We start from the raw sequence: 20,299 nt of genomic DNA, 5'->3' as shown, positions 1-20,299 counted from the left end.
AGAAGTTACCAAACTTATTAGTAAATAATAACATGAACCATGAACCAAGATAACATGTTATCTTTCACAACGGATTTCAAAACAAAATACGTATTTACCTTTGATATTATACAATGGGTGTTTCACTGCAAATATTAATGCATCACATTTTGTTACCCAGTTTATAAGATGTATTGTTTTTCCTGTAACATTAATAAGTCAAGCCATTAGTCATAAAATATTGAATGTTTGTATTTAAAATCAGTTTCTAAGGTTAACTGGTCGAATCTTGAAATTAAGTTTGTTAATTTTTTTATTTTGAATAAGTATATAGTTTTAAATTACTGCCAAACAAGAGTTACACTAGTAAACATACAGTGTCAGTGTGCTTTCAAACTAGTGATACATTACTAAGTTTATCATTTTATATTACTGCCAATTTAGTGCTACATCAGTAAGTATGTAGTCTTTAGATTACATTCAGATTAGTGTTACATTAATAAGTATATGATTTTATATTACTGCCAACTTAGTGCTACATCAGTAAGTATGTAGTCTTTAGATTACATTCAGATTAGTGTTACATTAATAAGTATATGATTTTATATTACTGCCAACTTAGTGCTACATCAGTAAGTATGTAGTCTTTAGATTACATTCAGATTAGTGTTACATTAATAAGTATATGATTTTATATTACTGCCAACTTAGTGCTACATCAGTAAGTATGTAGTCTTTAGATTACATTCAGATTAGTGTTACATTAATAAGTATATGATTTTATATTACTGCCAACTTAGTGCTACATCAGTAAGTATGTAGTCTTTAGATTACATTCAGATTAGTGTTACATTAATAAGTATATGATTTTATATTACTGCCAACTTAGTGCCACGTCAGTTAGTACACAGTTTTAGAATACTTACTAGTGTTAAATCATTAACAATCACTTTTATATTCTAATTACAGTCAATCTGGTTTTGTTAAGCTTAGATAGAGCTATTCATGTATTTTACTAACAATGCTTTCATGGTTTATAAGTTAAAGTCTTATTACTGGATGTTACTGTAATATTTCATGACAAATTGTTGAATCTACGAACATGTTAAGATGTGCAAGTTTGTTGGACTTATATACCTGGAAATGATGCTACTCAAGAAATAGAAGGTGATTATGATATTATTTTAAATGGCTTATTTCATTTAATTTTGGTTTGAGTGACTAGTAACTATCTTAGAATGATATCTATTGTTATCTTTATGTATTTTACTCTTGAGCTGTTAATTACGACTACACTACAGTTTTTCAGTTTCGAACAGTATTACTTAAAAAGTAATAATGTTAATAGTTCAGAAACAAGAATGAAGACCACGTGTTTGTTAACTTTTGTCTTCACTTGCTGATTAGATTTATTTCAGTGAACACTTATGCCAGAGCATGTTTAACTAACCCACTGTGTAAAAACGTAGTGTCCTGTAAACCAAACATGATTTAAAGTTTAAATTTACAGTTCAACATTTGAAGTCAGAAAGAGAGTACCTAATCAGTGGTTAATATGTTATAAATTCTATTAGTATAAACATCCATCAAAAAGGACAGGAAACCACTGTTGAATGATTAACAAAAAATATAGAATTTAATCATAACGAATTTGTCTGTGATACACCTACTCTTCATTTATTTCACCAATCTTAAAATAATTCTTTAATCACCATATTTTAAGTAAAAGAAAAAAATCCCCAGAAAAATGAAATGTTATCGTAAACGAAAATAAGTGTACACTTAGAAATAGCAATCTTGAATTTTTTCGTAGTATTTTAGGTCTGGAACTAGAAACCATAGAGCGGATATTCTGACACAAAGTTTCAATTCTTTCGACTGTACGAAAGATAACAGATATTTGGAACCAATTAAATGTTCATTTTCTATGTTTTAATGCCAAGCACGTGATGTATGTTAAAATGCCAACTCATTGTCATAAAACTTCTGAAATAAACTATTTTGCTGATATATCACCGAAATTATAAAAAATAAAGAAAACCTTTCTAATAAATTAACGTGAATATCAAACATTCAACGTAAACACCATAGTTGTTCTAAGAACAATCATTTCATTGTGTTGTTGCTAAGCGACGATGTATATTGTTGAGCATTACAAAAAAGGAGCGTGAAAACGTTCTCGATAGAGCGACAAAGGGATAAGTCTTTTATATTTAGTGACGAATAATATATAATGTACGTGTTATTCTATGGCAGACAACAATGCTGTATGGTTGGTTGTTTTAGTGATGAATAATAGATAATGCACAGTCATGTGAAAAAGTTAGGACACCCGATGATATCCTATTTTTGGATATATAGATATTCAATCTCAATTTCAACAATACTGAGAGATTATAGTAATATAACTAAACAATTAAAACTGAAGAAAAGACTTTTCAAGATCTTCTGTAAATGTAATTCTACAAAAATGCATATTCTAACTGAGGAAAAGTTAGGACTCCCCCACATTTATTCCCACTTAAAATGGCTCAACTCACACACAGGTGTATCACACCAGGTGTACATGATTAGAAGATCGTTACTCAGCATTTTGAATGAGGCTTGCCCTATTTAAACCTCAGACATTTAATTTGGTGCGCTCCTGACTGTTGAAGTGAGAGTGAGCACCATGGTGAGAGTAAAAGAGCTGTCTGAGGCCTTCAGAAAGAAAATTGTAGCAGCTTATGAGTCTGGAAAGGGATTTTAAAAAATCCCAAAAGAGTTTAAAATCAGCCATTCCACTGTCCGGAAAATAGTCAACAAGTGGAGGGCTTTCAAAACAACTGCCAACTTGCCTAGGTCTGGTCGTCCAAGCAAGTTCACCCCAAGGCAGACCGCAAGACGCTAAAAGAGGTCTCCAAACACCCTAACATGTCATCACGGGACTTACAACAGGCTCTGGCTACTGTTGATGTGAAAGTGCATGCCTCTACAATCAGAAAGAGACTGCACAAGTTGCATGGGAGGTGTGCAAGGAGGAAACCTTTTGCTCTCTAAGAGAAACATCAAGACCAGACTGAAGTTTGCCAGAGAGAATGTAGACAAAGATTAGGACTTCTGGGATAATGTTCTTTGGACAGATGAGTCCAAAATTGAATTATTTGGACACCAGAACAGAGGACGTGTTTGTCATAAACCAAATACAGCATTCCAGGAAAATGACCTCATACCAACTGTGAAGCATGGAGGTGGAAGTGTCATGGTTTGGGATTGCTTTGCTGCAGCACGACCTGGACAGCTCACAATCATAGAATCCACCATGAATTCTACTGTGTATCAGAGGGTGCTTGAGGACCATGTGAGACCATCTGTACGAAAATTAAAGCTGAAGCGGAACTGGACCCTGCAACACGACAATGATCCAAAACATACCAGTAAATCCACCAAGGACTGGCTGAAAACTAAGAAATGGAGAGTCCTGAAATGGTCGAGCCAAAGCCCAGATCTTAATTCCATTGAGATGCTGTGGGGTGACTTGAAACGGGCTGTACATGCAAGATACCCCTCAAACATCTCACAGCTGAAAGAATTCTGCATTGAGGAGTGGGGCAAATTTCTTCAGATCGATGTCAGAGACTGGTAGATGGCTACAAGAAGCATCTCACTGCAGTTATTTCAGCCAAAGGGGGTAACACTAGCTATTAGGAGGTGGGGTGTCCTAACTTTCTCCTCAGTTAGAATATGCATTTTTATAGAATTACATTTACAGAAGATCTTGAAAAGTCTTTTTTTTCAGTTTTAATTGTTTAGTTATATTCCTATAATCTCTCAGTATTGTTGAAATTGAGATTAAATATCTATATATCCAAAAACGTAACAAAAATACACAAGCTTTCATAGGGTGTCCTAACTTTTTCACATGACTGTACGTGTCATTCTATGGCAGACAACAATGCTGTATATGATTGGTTATTTTAGTGATGAATAATAGATAATGTGTTGTCATTCTATGGCAGACAACAATACTGTATGATGATTGTTTGTTTCGAAAGAGTGAAGAAAATCGGTAGTTATCGTAACCATTCAATAACTCACTCAATAAATGTTTATAGTTTTGTAAATCTTTACACATTAAGTTTACTGACACTTAATTTAGTGGTAAAGTACTTATATTCCATCAAAATGTTTCTTAAAACCGACTTTAACCTTTTATTTAACAACCATTACAAACGCTTTGCTGTATTTATTTATTTATTATTTGTATTAAGGTGCATTATAATGAACAAACTTTAAGTTAAGTGGTCATAAAAACTTTTAAAAACAATAGCGCTACCTCTGGCAACAATATTGTAGTGTATGCTAAAAGTCATAGATTGATCGTTTAATCCTTCTTCTGTGTCAGTACAATTTTTAACCACTTCTCTCAGACAATGTAACTTATTATCAGAGATTTTCTCCTTAGCGACATTATTATGGATGACTCTTTGGGAAATATTTCGAATAATTACTACCAATAAGATATAGTCGTGTTAAAGCCTCAAATATTTCTTCTTAACAGGTGGATTTTTGCAGTAAAAAATAATATAGAAATAAAGAGAATTGCTCTAAAGGAAATAAAAAAAAACAGATAAGATTTCAGCCAAACGCCCTTCACTGGGATCAAGTCCCCTTGATTACTCTTTTACTTTGTGATTTTAATAATTTCTTTAAATTTTGGGATTCTTTCATACTGAAAGCTAAGTTACTTTTTTATCAATTTAAATGTTTGTTGTTCCTAGCTAAGTGCAAGTTTCCTTGATTAAGTAACAGCAGATGTTTTTCTTGGACAATATTCCACTCCGTAATGCGTTTATTTTTTATTTTTAGTCTAAACAAATTAAATATAGATATTTAAAATTATTGTATGGTTATTTTGTAAAAAATATTCTTGATTTCTGGATAAGTTACATATATTTTGGATTTCTAAACGCTCACTCATCATCAAATAGTAAAAGATCCTAATTCTTATATACTTGTAGTTTAAATTATTCACCACAAACTCTAAGGGGAAGGCAGTACTGTACTGAAACTAATAACAAGGGAAAGATTAATGCTTAACAGAAGTACACGTTTATTTCGAGAAGCAAGTCAGAGCGTGTTCAAGCTACTTATGCAAGTTCTCAGCGACGCCATAAAACCAGCATATGTTTCTTAGTGTTAGGGTTAAATGACCAGTTGAGAAGGGAAATACATTGTATTAAACAGATCTTTTACACATAATGCCAGATAGTACGTGCTCGTTAACTTGTACTAAAAATAAGGCTTAGATGATGATTTAGATTGATTTCATTCGTTTCATTGAAGTACTATGGACAATTTAGGCCCGGAATGGACAGGCGGTTAAGGTACTTGAGTCGTAATTTGGGGGTCGCGAGTTTGAATCCCTGTTACACCAAACATGCTTGCCCTTTCAGCTGTGGCGTGTTATAATGTGACGGTCAATCCCACTATTCGTTAATAAAAGAGTAGCCCAAGAGCTGGCGATGGGTGGTGATGACTAGCTGCCTTCCCTCTAGTCTTACACTGCTAAATTAGGGACGGCTAGCGGAGATAGCCCTCGTGTAACTTTGCGCGAAATTCAAACCAAACCAAACCAAACCAAACCAATAAACAACATAAGGAATTTTTTAAAAACATATCTGGGCTAGATATGAGTACGTGTTTTGAAAGTTTTTCGAAATACATTTACTTTTTCATTATTCAAGAAATTTAAGAGAACTCGAGAGAAAACAGAAAAACACACTTCTATTTACAGGCATATGGAAAATATTACCTTAAATACAGAAATTCTACAAAATATACTTCTAACAGTGAGATTAAAACTTCGCACAATCAAAGGATGACGAATAAAATTCAAGAGTTAAACATGAAACTTCAACCACTAGACTGACTGTCAGAAACCAAAGGATAAAGAATATAATTTTAGAGTTAAACATGAAACTTCAACCACTAGACTGACTATCATAAACCAAAAGATAAGGAATAGAACTCAAGAGTTAAACATGAAACTTCAACCACAAGACTGACTATCAGAATCCAAAGGATAAGAAACAAGATTTTAGGGGCCCAAGTTAACGGATAGATAAGCGAGTAAACCGGAAACTTTAGATTTGTTAAGCAATTAATCGTTGACTTGAAATATTGCCCAAGTTTATAACTAATGGAACTCGGAACTAAATAATTTCACTATACTGTTTTATGTTTATATTTCTGAATGTATAACTTGTTAGTATGCACATGTAAAGATTTGCAGTATTGAAGTATAATATGCAATTTTTAAGTATATTATATCTGTGAAGTTTTATTTGTAGCTGAAGGTATACTATTATTTTGTAAGATCATTCGTTTTCGAGTTAAATACGAACACAATATTCAGAAAGGAGCTTATATTGTCTAAAATATAAAATAACTTCGATAAGCGTTTCTCTAATGTAACATGCGCTAATGTGAACATCTTTTGTCAGCCCCATCTATGTGACATATTGTTTGTTATCAAAATAAAACTACAGTAATATCGGTGAAGCTGTAAAAACATGTGCTTCTAGAACTGAATCAAATGGTTTTGATATGATTTCTTACACAGTAGTGTAAGAACACATCTCTTGTTAAACAAACACAAGATAATATACTGAAAGTGTTAGGAAAATCTTGGTTAAGATGTACGAAAGATGCTGACAGTGTTAGTAAAATCTTGGTTAAGATGCACAAAACATGCTGACAGTGTTAGTAAAGTATTGTTTATGATATACGAAACATGCTGATAGTGTTAGTAAAGTATTGTTTATGATATACGAAACATGCTGATAGTGTTAGTAAAGTATTGTTTATGATATACGAAACATGCTGATAGTGTTAGTGAAATAATGATTAAGGTGCTGTAAATTTTGAGACTGTCCGAAATAACTAGATGAATAGAACATAAATAAGCAATAAATATAACTGTATTTCTGAAAACTATGGACACTTAGGGTTAAGCTCCCAAGAGAATTTAACTTTCAAATACACATTACTAGTGAGATGTAAATATACAAGTTACACAAAATATTTTAATAAAATAACATATCAGATAGTTTGCAAAATGCACTTTTTTCCTACCTTATTTTGCGAAATCCTTAATATCCAATGTATAAACAGAATTTTTTTGAACCACAACATTGCATTATGCCCCCCGCTAGTACAGCCGTATGTCTCCGGATTTACAACGCACAAATCAGGGGTTCGATTCCCCGCGGCACGCTGGGCAGATAGCCCAATGTGGCTTTGCTATAAGAAACACACCATTGTATTAAGCTTTTATCGTAACCTCTATTTCAGCACTGTGATCACTATGTTATTATTCACTGTCCTTATTAAAATTCTCTTTGAAACTTTACCGTGATTTAACATTTTGTACTTTCTTAAAGGGATTTAATTCGCCTCAGTCAGCTTTATATCACAAAAGTCTTAATGAACTACCGTGCTATAAGTAGTCAGAAATAGCACAGAAGGGAGAAATAAGCTTGTATTTATTTACGTAGTTCAACAAAGTAACATAGGGGGCTTGTAATTCATTCAACACTTGCGCTTTTGTACAATATATTCGACATTACCTTAAATGTGATCGTTGCTATGTAAGTCCAAATATAGTGTGTCTATGGGGATGTGGGAAGTTACTCCGAGAGCAGGTATTGGACTTCTTGCTAGTGAACTTATCGTTGTCCACGATAATGCTTGGTGTCATACAACTAAAACTGTAATGAACGACTTTGAACCAAATAATTCATTAAGTCGTTACCAAGAAGTCCTGGAACCTCCGCATACATCAATACATTAAAGTTGCAACGACTGAGAAATGAGGAGGCGGAGTAACACTACAACTGATTATAACTTTGTCCCACAGTTGATTGCTATTATTTCTCTCATACCAATACTAGTGGGAGAAATATAAGCATTGTTATTATCGTACTAAATGCAAATGGGGACAACTTGAGTTTTTCATCAGTAAATTGATTACTGTAAAAGGTGGGCCCAACATGACCAGGTGGAATAAGGCGTTCGACTCGTAATCTGAGGGTCGCGGGTTCGAATTCCGGTCGCAACAAACGTGCTCGCCCTTTCAGCCGTGGGGGCGTTATAATGTTATGGTCAATCCCATTATTCGTTGGTACAAGAGTAGCTCAAGAGTTGGCGGTGGGTGGTGATGACTAGCTGCCTTCCTTCTAATCTTATATTACTAAATAGGGACGTCCAACGCAGATAGCCCTCGTATAACTTTACTCGAAATTCAAAACAAACCAAACCTGTAAAAGGTACCTTGCTGTATAACTTTGGTACTTAACTGGTTCAGTTTTGATGGTTTGCCAAGGGATGTTTCATTAAATGTAAGTCAGTGAAAAAATCAAGACGTTATAAGATCATTCTTAATCAACAAACTCATTATTTAGTTTATTTTGTGAACAGTTTTTATTTTTTACAAGTTTATCTCAGATTCTGTATTATTTTCACAATTTAAGTGCTTAAAATAACCAATCTTATGGTGAAATTGATGGAGAATGTACCACTTGTATTACAGTTTTAATAAACTATTATTTACTTCTCATCATCTTGTCCGTAAAGAATAAACAATAAGAAGATGAAATTAGGCATCAAAAGAAATTTAAAATAATGGGCGGTTAATATAGTTTGTTATACGTACGGTTAATATAGTTTGTTATACTTACGGTTAATATAGTTTGTTATACGTACGGTTAATATAGTTTGTTATACGTACGGTTAATTTAGTTTGTTATACTTACGGTTAATATGGTTTGTTATACTCACGGTTAATATAGTTTGTTATACGTACGGTTAATATAGTTTGTTATACTTACGGTTAATATAGTTTGTTATACTTACGGTTAATATAGTTTGTTATACTTACGGTTAATATAGTTTGTTATACGTACGGTTAATATAGTTTTTTATACGTACGGTTAATTTAGTTTGTTATACGTACGGTAAATTTAGTTTGTTATACGTAGATGTTTCGTGTTTAAAGTGTGCATTAGCTCAGAGTTTGTTACATGCTTGTGGAAAGTAATCAAGCTAGTTCCTTGGTGCTTCCGCAAACTCGGATTAATATTTATCAAATAAAAATAAGTAATTGACTTTATGAGCAATAAAAATATTATTTCAAATTTCTAGCTATGTTGTGCCTTTTAAAGTAGCAGCTTTCTTAAGGTAAATTAAGTTATTTTGGTCAGTTACTTAGTCTTTGCGTTTCTTTAAGAGAAGCTAAACTGGGGCTCAATCATTGAGAATGGAAATCCACTTTATGAGGATTTAAGTCGTTAGCGATCCTAATATTCTGATTTTATATCAAAGTGGATCACAAAAAGGAGTTGCACCTCTTTCAAAATCCTAATTTAAGCACTATTCTTAAACAGTAAAAACCTATGAATTAAGAAATATTTTTCATATTCTACAAACGACTGAAACATATAAAAATATATTTTCTCATTACAATACCTTTTTACGGATATTACCACATTCTTCAAAGTAGAATGAAAATACAAAAAATCACTATGTGCTGCGAATTAGGTGTAACGTTTTTTGAATTTAGAATGACCATAGTAAAGCCAATGAAATATATTGAAACAAATTTGAACTAGGCCAAGACGAATACGGGAGAGTGACTTAGGTTACTATGGATTACTAGTCATATTAAAACTTTTTTCAAATATGTATCATCGATAATGAACGCTTTCCAAATTTAATAATCATATAAAAGGTATCACATGCATCTCTTAACACTTAACAGTAATACACTGTCATTTACACAAGCTGAGAGGCTTAGGACGTCAACAGTACAGTTCATGACATATCTCGACTGATGTGTTTTTATTTAGCAGGCGTACTCGCATTCAGTCAAATTCAATCAACCGAAATATAATCATCAAACATAAAATTGTTAGTATTATATCAACCGTCTTCAGCCAATGTCGCGTTTAAATAATTACAGTTATGTAGCAACACATAAGAGGTATTTGACTACAATTACAGTTATGTACCAACACACATTACAGGTATTTGCCTGCTAATTGATGTAAATTTATTATTGATATTTTTTGGTTTAAATACATATCTTTGAGACAAAACTGAAATAGAAACCCTTATAACCCGAGCACTTTCGAAAGGTGGACCCAGCTTCTTCAGGGGCACTCTGGGAATGAAGAAGAAAGGTCAACCTTTCGAAAGTGCTCAGATTATAAGGGTTTCTATTTCAGTTTTATCAAGACTTCTTGGAGCTACGTGTTTTTAGCACATCATGAATATTTTTGAGATAAGTAATTCCGAGTTTTCTAAAGTACATATCCATATCAAAATGTGATTCGGTTAAAGCAGCATGGTGTACGTTCCGTCTTCCTTCATTAACAGTTCATGACACACAGAGTTAACTGCATTTTACAAGAAAGATTTGCCCATACTGTGTATGTGTGTTCTTCTTATAGCAAAGCCACATTAGGTTATCTTTTAAGTCCATCGGGGGGAATCAAATGCCCACACTGAAACAACAATGTGTAGACTCAGATTTGAGCCGGTGCGACATGTTTAGCACTTACCTCTTTGGTTTACGACGAATTCCTAACCATTTCACAGTGCAGTGCTACCACATATGAAATTATAAACTGAGATTACCTGAAAAAAAAGCATATTCATATTGTGGGATAGTTAAACACTGTGGAGCTGAAGGATACAATAATTTGAATAAAGAGCTTTCAGCGTTCTTCATAGAAGCGAATAAACTTGGAATAATTACAGACTCTGAATTCCGGAACAGCGGTTTATTTGTAAAATGAAGGAGATTATTAAAGAAAACTCTCTGCTTCCCCCCAAGAAAAAAACGTAACAAAACATTGTTACGAAGTTGGGTGTAAATATTAGTCATACTTAAAATCAACAGCTGTTTTCATGAGAAAGAAAGCCGAAAAACTGAACTCACGGCAATTCCATTCAACCACAAGATGCAAATAATGGCTTCCCAGTGTACCTGAGACTTACTTTTGTGTTTTTAGCATGCTTATTTATGGGTTTAGAATCCGACGTTTCTTACAATGGATGGATGCAGTAAGATTATTATTATTTATGGTCTACAGTTGGCCTTACTATTCTTCGCAAAAGTTTTTTTTTTTTGCAATGGAAAATGTAGTCCTAAACAATAGTAGATTATTTTGACAATCAGAGTGAGTGTGGTGGACGTGAAAGACGATAATTCCAAGGGTAGCTTGAGCTCTGGAACATCATTATTATAATGTGCTTTTAACCCTCAGAATAAGACAGTGGATTACTTTGAAAATATCTATCACATGAAGCATTTATTAAGTAAAAAACTGAATACATTATTTTAATGGCTTAACATAATTCAATAATTCTCCAACAGGATGACGAGTCCAGCTGCAAGTCCAGCTACAAACGTCTTTACAACAAACACGGCTTCTTTTTATCCATGGATACGGAAGGAAACATATTTGGTCAAAGAGAAAAACACGAGCACGGTGAGTGTTAAAAACATTTGTGATCCTCCTTTTTTTAATTACTTTCAAATAAATAGAGAATATAACAGTGTTAAATTCACTGTACTAAATATTAGGAAAATGTTCAAGGTAAATAACTTGTGCATAAATTATTCACTCATTTTTTGGACCAGGCGTGGCCTAGTTCTAAGCATATTCCGACCTTGAATCACAAGGTTCAAAATTCGCCTCCAGTTACCGTAAAAACTCACTCCGCACTTTGGGGCGAGAGTGTTCTAGAACAGTGACAATAAAATCCTACCATTCAGTTAGACAACAATAGCTCGTGAGTTCATGGCTGCTTAGCCTTACTATGGTTTATCAATACAAAATAAGTCATGTCTACAAAGGTGGCTCTTTAAATAGTTTTGCGCGAACATTTGAAAAGAAAAGAAAGAATCGTCTAACTCTATAATATGTCATTTTTTTTCACAGATTATTACAGATTTTTCAAGTTATTGAGAAAGTCTTTCTAATTTTTGTATCATTTTTTTCTAATTAATATTTTTATTTCTATGTCTTTATTTTGTTAATAGCCGTTTTATTCTTTGATCTTTTGTCTTTTCTTTCAGTTTGCAACAAAAGTGCTGAAGTTAATGGATTTTTTAAAGTGATATATTTCTTCTAGTTTTTCTCTTCTCTAATCTTTGAATCTTGGGACTTTTTTCCTATTAAAAAGTCTTCATACGAAACGTTCACCTTATTTTAGAATCACTTTTCTTGGGTTGTTACACTTACACGGCATGGCCAGGTGGTTATAACGCTCGATTCGCAATCTGCGGGTCGCGGGTTCAAATACCCATTACCCTTACAATCGTGGGGGCGTTATAATATGACGGTCAATGCCATTATTTTTTGGTAAAAGAGTAGCCCGAGAGATGGCGATGGGTGGTATGACGAGCTGCCTTCCCTCTAGTTTTACACTACTAAATTAGGGACGGCTAGCGCAGATAGCCCTTGAGTAGCTTTGCGCGAAATTCAAAACAAACCACTTCTTTATTTTCTTATCATTTCTTCACTACATACTCACCAAACAAAGGTCCAATTTACACTACATATTTGTGTTTTTAAATTTTCTTTGCACTGGTCTCCCAGTTGCATATCGGTATGTTTGCGGACTTACATCGCTAGAAACCGGGTTTCGATACTTGTGGTGGAAAAAGGATAAATAGTTCCTTGTGTAGCTCTGTGTTTAATTACAACCAAAACTTTGCACTATTTTATAACTTTATTATTAAAAGTTCTTAATTACACATTCTTTACGTTAAATTGCACTGTCTCTTCATATGTTTCACCGTTTGTCTATTATCCTTAATTTGTTCAATTTTACATATAGCTTTGATAAAGCACAATTGCAACATAGAACAGTTAACATTTAATTGTCACTAAAATATATTTAGTGCAACAATTAATTTTCTTCTAATCTAAAAATAACAACGTAACCTCTTAAAAACTAAAAGAAGGAAAATATTGTTAGAAGTTTATTTCGATTGTTGTTAAGCTACCCAATGATTTCTACCCGCCACAGGTACCAAAACCCAAATTTTTGCGTTGTGAGATTACACACTTACCGCTGAGCCACTGGGCGGTACTGTTAGAAGAGCATTTAGTTTAATTGGTTTGGTTTATTTCGAATTTCACACAAAGCTACACGCTAATTTAGCAGTGTAAGACTAGAAGGAAGGCAGCTAGTCATCATCACCCAACTCTTGGGCTACTCTTTTACCAACGAATAGTGGGATTGACCGTCATATTATAACGCCCCCACGGCTGAGAGGGCGAGCATGTTTGGTGTGACGGGGATTCGAACCCGTGACCCTCGGATTACGAGTCGAATGTTTTAATTACCTGGTTATGTCGGGCCACATTTAGTTTAAACCACACCTGTCCGCCAACAGCAAAAGAATTGTTATGCTGTTTGTGCCTTTTATATGAAGAATGATCACAAGTTCATTTGCAATGAATGAAATAATAGTGTTGGGTGTATTTCATTTTTAAACACTACATTAATTTATCAAATCTTTTAAGGACTTACAACGCTAGAAAATGCAGGGCAGAGCATAGATAGACCACTGCGTAGCTTTGTTCTTTTTTTTTTTTTTCAAACAAACCAGAACCTTAGGAATTATTTGTCTTATTGACTGCAGAAGGTCTCCAGTAGAACAACGGCATGTCTGCGGACGTACAACGTTAGAATATGGGTTTCGATACCCGTGGTGGGCAGAGCACAGATGGCTTATTGTGTTGCTTTGTGCTTAACTTCAAAACAAACAAACAAACAAGTCGCTGCAAACCACGAGTTTCGCTCAATCCAGAGTTCTTCACTCCATCTGGGATACAATGAAAATAGCAGTGGAAGGAACACTATTTGAAATGTTACAAAGACTTTAAAAATTAAAGTTTTTAATTAAAAATTAACATTTAAAAAATTAGAATTCACAACAGATACAATGGGACACATCAGAGATCATGGTCGCCACTAAGAAATTTGTTTCTAAACAATTGTAATAAAGTTAATTACACTTGTCATAAAACATTTTAATATTAGTCTAATTAGATTATTTACACTCTTCTTATTATTCGTTGCTTTAGGATATTTCAAAAAAATAATATAATATATTATAGTGTTTTAACCACACTTTGTTTATCGTATCTATTGCCGACGACTTACAGTAACAATGGTTAATGTAACAAATGCCTTATATAAAAATGAAATAGAAACACTATAACCCGAGCACTAGCGATAGTAGAAACTTCTATCTACAGTTTAATTTCTATAGCAGTTCATGTTTCAATTTAAAACGAAACATGAAATACTCTAACTAATCACACATAATACACATTAATAACCTTCAATACCAGTGTGTTTCATGAGAAAATTAGTAGAATGGCTATAAAAGCATTTCAGGATTTTGTTAGAGTTTTATTCACATTAGATATATATAGAAATTTAAAATAATTTATTATGTGTAAAAGGTATATGTTTCTAGTTTTTAATCAAAACTATTTCAAACATTAAAAAACAACAACTCAAACAATATGTTTACTATAGGGACATCACTTTGATGACGCCACTTGAACAAATCTCTATGTATACACGAACACCCAGTCTACTCAGTTTTTCTGACTGTAATTTAGTTGAATCGGTAAAAAGAAAAATAGCGTTAAAGGTGTTTTTTTTTTTTTTTCTTTTCCTTCGACATAAAATAGTTTGTGGCTTATGTGATGTGTTGTTTGGTAAATCATATACTAAGGTTTGTATTTACCAATAAAAAACTAAAACTGACTGTTTTGTTTGTTAATCAAGTTTTAAGGTGAAAAGTTCCCCGCTAGTACAACGGTATGTTTACGGATTTACAACGCAAAATCAGGGGTTCGATTCCCCTCTGTGGGCTCAGCAGATAACCCGTTGTGACTTTGCTATAAGAAAACACATAATGTTTAATACGGTGAAAAACTATTATGTTATCAGCAGTCAGTGACTGTTATGAAAGAATTTTGCTGGCTGGTAACTGTTGCCATCTCAGTAAAACTACAGAGTAGTATTAATAATAATTTCCGATCAGAGTAACTACAAACATAGAACAAAATTAAAAACAACATAGTAACGAGTATAGCTAGTAAAATATTGTTCTTACTTATAAATACTATAATATATTATTTCATGATTTTATGTCGTTTTTATTTGTACTACATTAATATTTTTCCCCTATGGTAGCTAATTTTCATATCTTTTTGATGTCTGACGGGGAAGGGGTAAAGTTAAAAGCCGTAAGTGCAGATAAATACGTTGCCATGAACGACCAAGGAAACTTATATGGACAGGTACGTACTAATAACTGTTCATCATGGAAATTGACATTGATCATTTGGTAGTTCTAGTGTATAACATTTGTTACCTGTAAACGATTTCACATTAAATTTTACGTTTATAATATTAAATCATCGTGTAGCACTACAAAAGTTGTATAAAGAACCTTTTTTCATTTATAAAAAAATAACAACAAAAAACAATTCAAAACAAAATTGAACATCACTTAATATTGATAATTAAATAATAATTATCTGGTGTTAAATTATAGTATTTCTTCTCATCTATATTCCTTTACGTAGGATGATCCCAACTCCGATGAGACACTTTTTATTGAAAACATTGAAAATTACTATTTACAGTACCAGTCCAAAAAATACCAAGACTGGTTCATCGGGATAAAAAAGACTGGAAAGCCGAAAAAAGGAACCAAAACTAAATCTAGACAAAGAGCCGTTATGTGGTTAAAAACCGACTGCAGTTGAAGTTCTTGTAACATTCTAAATCTGGTCCACAAATAAGAATATTGTTATATCTAACAAGTAGAGTAATTTTTAAGCAAAGCTGTTATCTCGTTGTAGCTGAAATGTTTTGAATTTTCTTTTTTATATATTTGTTATAAACGTACATTGTTTTTCAAACTCTCTACTGTAGATTTTTGAGCATGTGTTTGGTACGCTGCCAAATCCTACCTTTTAAACCATATGCATGAGAAGAGAGCGAGACGAGCTATTTTTCTAAATAGAATAGGTTAGCCAAATAAATAGATTAGTTCATGTTTGTCTAAAGTCTGTGAAACTAGATAAAACAGGAATAGACTTCGGACAGGAAAAAAGATTTGGTCGCACAACGGAAATTTACGATTTATTAAGATATTTAATGTGTTGTCCAAAATAATAACAGACTTGAAACGTAATAGTTATATGACTATAAAGCAATGTTTCATGTTCTCGTTTTGTGTTTGTCATAAATATACATTGTTGACCATAAACTCTTTATTGTAGAGAATGTTTACTAGGGCAGTGGACGGCTTACTATTAGGCATAAATACATAAAAATAAAATCATTATATTACTTTAGTTATATGAAGTAATGAAATAACTCTATATATTTTTTATGAATTTCCAAAATTGTACAAAAACGCTGTATTATAGAAATTTTAACATGCGTTTAATTTGGCTCCATTACATGAACAAAGTCAGATTTCGTGAAATGCTTAAATGATATAAAATATATACTTAAAACGTTTACATTATAGTGATTCCACTTAAGTATGTTAGATCGTTTCCTAAAATGGAACATTTTTAATAAAGGTAAATTATTTTATTCATCAGAAACCACAGACACTTGAAAAAGATGGTTATAGTCCAGGGACCTACTTGAGTTGTCCACAGGGTTTAGTTGAAACATTTATTTACTTGTTGTGAATTACAAAGTATTGTTACTTTTCTTACTTTAATATATTCTGTGCGAATATATATTTTTATAACTGTATGGACCAGTAGTTTTCTAAAAATCCTTTTGAATATTTAAGAATGTTTTTGTTTTCTTATAATGAAGTGTGTGATTTAAATAATATTTAATATTTTGGTATAATTTCACATATTAACACTGATGAAAAAACGTTTAAATGTAATTTTAAAAAAACAAAATAATTTATAATTGTATAATATCAATGAATGTAACAGTATTGACGCCAAAACTTTAACTAACAAAGAAATCATGGTGTGTAACAATAATAATGTTAACTTTATCTAACAAAGAAATTATGGTGTGTAACAATAATAATGTTAACTTTATCTAACAAAGAAATCATGGTGTGTAACAATAATAATGTTAACTTTAGCTAACAAAGAAATCATGCTGTGTAATAATAATAATGTTAACTTTAGCTAACAAAGAAATCATGGTGTGTAATAATAATAATGTTAACTTTAGATAACAAAGAAATCATGGTGTGTAATAATAATAATAATGTTACCTTTATCTAACAAAGAAATCATGGTGTGTAACAATAATAATGTTAATTTTATCTAACAAAGAAATCGTGGTGTGTAACAATAATAATGTTAACTTTATCTAACAAAGAAATCATGGTGTGTAACAATAATATGTTAACTTTATCTAACAAAGAAATCATGGTGTGTAACAATAATAATGTTAACTTTAGCTAACAAAGAAATCATGGTGTGTAACAATAATAATGTTAACTTTATCCAACAAAGAAATCATGGTGTGTAACAATAATAATGTTAACTTTATCTAACAAAGAAATCATGGTGTGTAACAATAATAATGTTAACTTTAGCTAACAAAGAAATCATGGTGTGTAATAATAATAATGTTAACTTTAGCTAACAAAGAAATCATGGTGTGTAATAATAATAATGTTAACTTTAGATAACAAAGAAATCAGAGTGTATGACGATAATAATGTTAACTTTATCTAACAAAGAAATCATGGTGTGTAACAATAATAATGTTAACTTTAGCTAACAAAGAAATCATGGTGTATAATAATAATAATGTTAACTTCAGATAACAAAGAAATCAGAGTGTATGACGATAATAATCTTAACTTTATCTAACAAAAAATGAGGGTATATAACAATAATAATGCTAAATATATCTGAGCTTTACGATCTCTTTTATATATTTAGTAAGTAACGATCTTTAAATTAAGATAGTGTTTTACTTGCATTATTATTACAATATAAAGGATATTAAAACACTAGTTTTGCTTGTTATAATATCAGCTTCGTATTTAGTGCAAAAGGCAATTGATTGAGGTCTGTTATTGTGTATTTCGAAAAATATCTTAATGCTTTTAGTTACCATTGTTCAAGTAATTATCATTTGTTTATTCTACACTAGAAAACAAAGTTAGGTTAGTCTTGCAACAGTAAAAATCAGTGCTACAAATTGTGTTACCAATATGTATTCTGACAGTTTCGAAACACTGCCAAATCGTACTGCAACCATTACATTTATTTGCATTTTCGAGTGTTTTTCATCAACAGAAGGAGCAATCAAGAAGAACTCTAACGTACGGAAAACGTAGATTAATATTCTATTTAGTACCCCGTGTCATGTGGGTTAGTATTCTGTTTAGTACCCCTTGTTACATGGATTAGTATTCTGTTTAGTACCCCTTGCTACATGGATTAGTATTCTGTTTAGTACCTCTTGCTACATGGATTAGTATTCTGTTTAGTACCCCTTGTTACATGGATTAGTATTCTGTTTAGTACCTTTTGTCACATGGATTAGTATTATGTTTAGTGTGTGTGTATTTTATTATAACAAAGCCACATCGGGCTATTTGCTGAGCCCACCGAGGAGAATCGAACCCCTGATTTTGGCGTTGTAAATTCGTAGACAGACCGCTGTACTAGCGGGGGGTGGGCAAGTATTATGTTTAGTACCCCTTGTCATGGGGATTAGTATTCTGTTTAGTATATCCTTGTTATGCAGATTAGTATTCTGTTTAGTACCTCCTTATCATATGGTTTAGTATCCTGTTTGGCACCCCATGTCATATGAGTTACTATTCTATTTTGTACCCCTTGGCATGTGGATTAGTATTCTGCTTGGGATTCCTTGTTAAGTGGATTAGTATTCTGTTTAATACCCCCTTTGTCATGTAGAGTAGTATTCTGTTTAGTACCTCCTCATCATGTGGTTTAGTATTCTATTTGGCATCCCTTGTAATGTGGGTTAGTATTATATTTAGTACCCCATGTCATGTGGATTATTATTATGTTTAGTACCCCTTGTCATGTGGTTTAGTATTCTGTTTGGTACCCCTTGTCATGTGGGTTGGTATTCTGTTTAGTGCGTTTTGTCATTTCTTAAGAAAATAACCTCCTATTATGGTACTTGTAGCTAAAAAAAAGAAAGAAATTTGAGCCAGTTCATTGAAGTTGTTGAGGTACATTTGCATAAAATGTCATCTAAGTGTATATACTGTGCTGTTAACAGTGTTGAGAAGATGTAATCGAATCTAACAGTTAAAACAGATAACTAAGAAAAGCTTTGTTGTTTGTTGATAAGCACAAAGCTACACAATGGCGGGTATTGAAAACGTTGTAAACCCTCAGGCCTGTCGCTGAGATATCTGGAAAACATAAGCACGATTTCTGGAATAACAAAAGTGTTCCGTCTTCTCTTTTGTTTTGACCTATTCTGTAGCTTTTTTTAAAAAAAACAGGAAACAAGTAATATTGACATAAGTGTCAAAAATTATATTGTGTAATCTAATAACCGCTTAGCACAGATTAATAATCCTGTAGATTGTAAAATTGACCCAAGTGATTATGTGAGGACCAGAGTAAATCTTACCCGTTGAAAGCCAGTTTCATAATCCTAAAGATAGTAGATGTCAACCTATATTCTGGTTAGTCGCAGTTTTCGTTCCTATGAAAAATACCCCCATTTCTTAAGCTATCTTTTAACCTCTGACATTATTTTTCTTTTTGTTGTATTATTCAATATCGCTTATAGGATCGAATTCTACCTCAAACTGTACAATTTATAATCTAGAATAGTTACAATTCGGGCTAAGCGACTGTGGTCTTCCAGAAAGCTTAGTTATAAATGTATTTCTAGCTTAAAGCTTCCATTAACTGTGTTATATCCAATCTGAGAGGATAATAAAATATATGTCGGAATATTATGTGTTCATTTATTTTTATTTTAAGATATACACGGTCTACAATAAAAGACATCATACTAACGGGTATTCATATTAAGTTTATAACATCCAATGGCACAAGAACTAGAGGTATGAGGGTAACATATCCTCCGGCTTTAAGTACGGGTTGTTGCATATCATCTGACGTTCTTGGAAGAAAAGTGGATTTGAACTGTTTACGTCTTACTTCACGTATTTATCAGTAGTTCACATAAAGACATTTCAATGCGAATTTATTTTATTTTATGCGTATATATATATGTT

General features: G+C 32.4%; 1 protein-coding gene across 4 annotated transcripts in view; it reads left to right on the top strand.

Moving 5' to 3' along the window:
- Window positions 1-20,012, top strand: part of LOC143249431 (fibroblast growth factor 1-like) — a 41,343-nt gene extending 21,331 nt beyond the window's left edge. For 3 of the 4 annotated variants that reach the window (XM_076499267.1, XM_076499266.1, XM_076499269.1), the window contains exons 2-4: window positions 11,399-11,513; window positions 15,250-15,356; window positions 15,645-20,012. In XM_076499267.1, coding sequence (XP_076355382.1) covers window positions 11,399-11,513; window positions 15,250-15,356; window positions 15,645-15,827 — 405 coding nt within the window. In that variant the 3' untranslated portion in view covers window positions 15,828-20,012. The remainder of the gene's footprint in view (window positions 1-11,398; window positions 11,514-15,249; window positions 15,357-15,644) is intronic. The other variant, XM_076499268.1, reaches the window with a different exon arrangement.
- Window positions 20,013-20,299: the final 287 nt, after the last annotated feature.

The sequence above is a fragment of the Tachypleus tridentatus genome, chromosome 4 (genome assembly GCF_004210375.1).
Source record: "Tachypleus tridentatus isolate NWPU-2018 chromosome 4, ASM421037v1, whole genome shotgun sequence".
Classification (NCBI taxonomy): domain Eukaryota; kingdom Metazoa; phylum Arthropoda; class Merostomata; order Xiphosura; family Limulidae; genus Tachypleus; species Tachypleus tridentatus.
The sequence above is the reverse complement of the archived record's forward strand: the minus strand, read 5'-3'. Positions and strand labels throughout refer to the sequence as shown.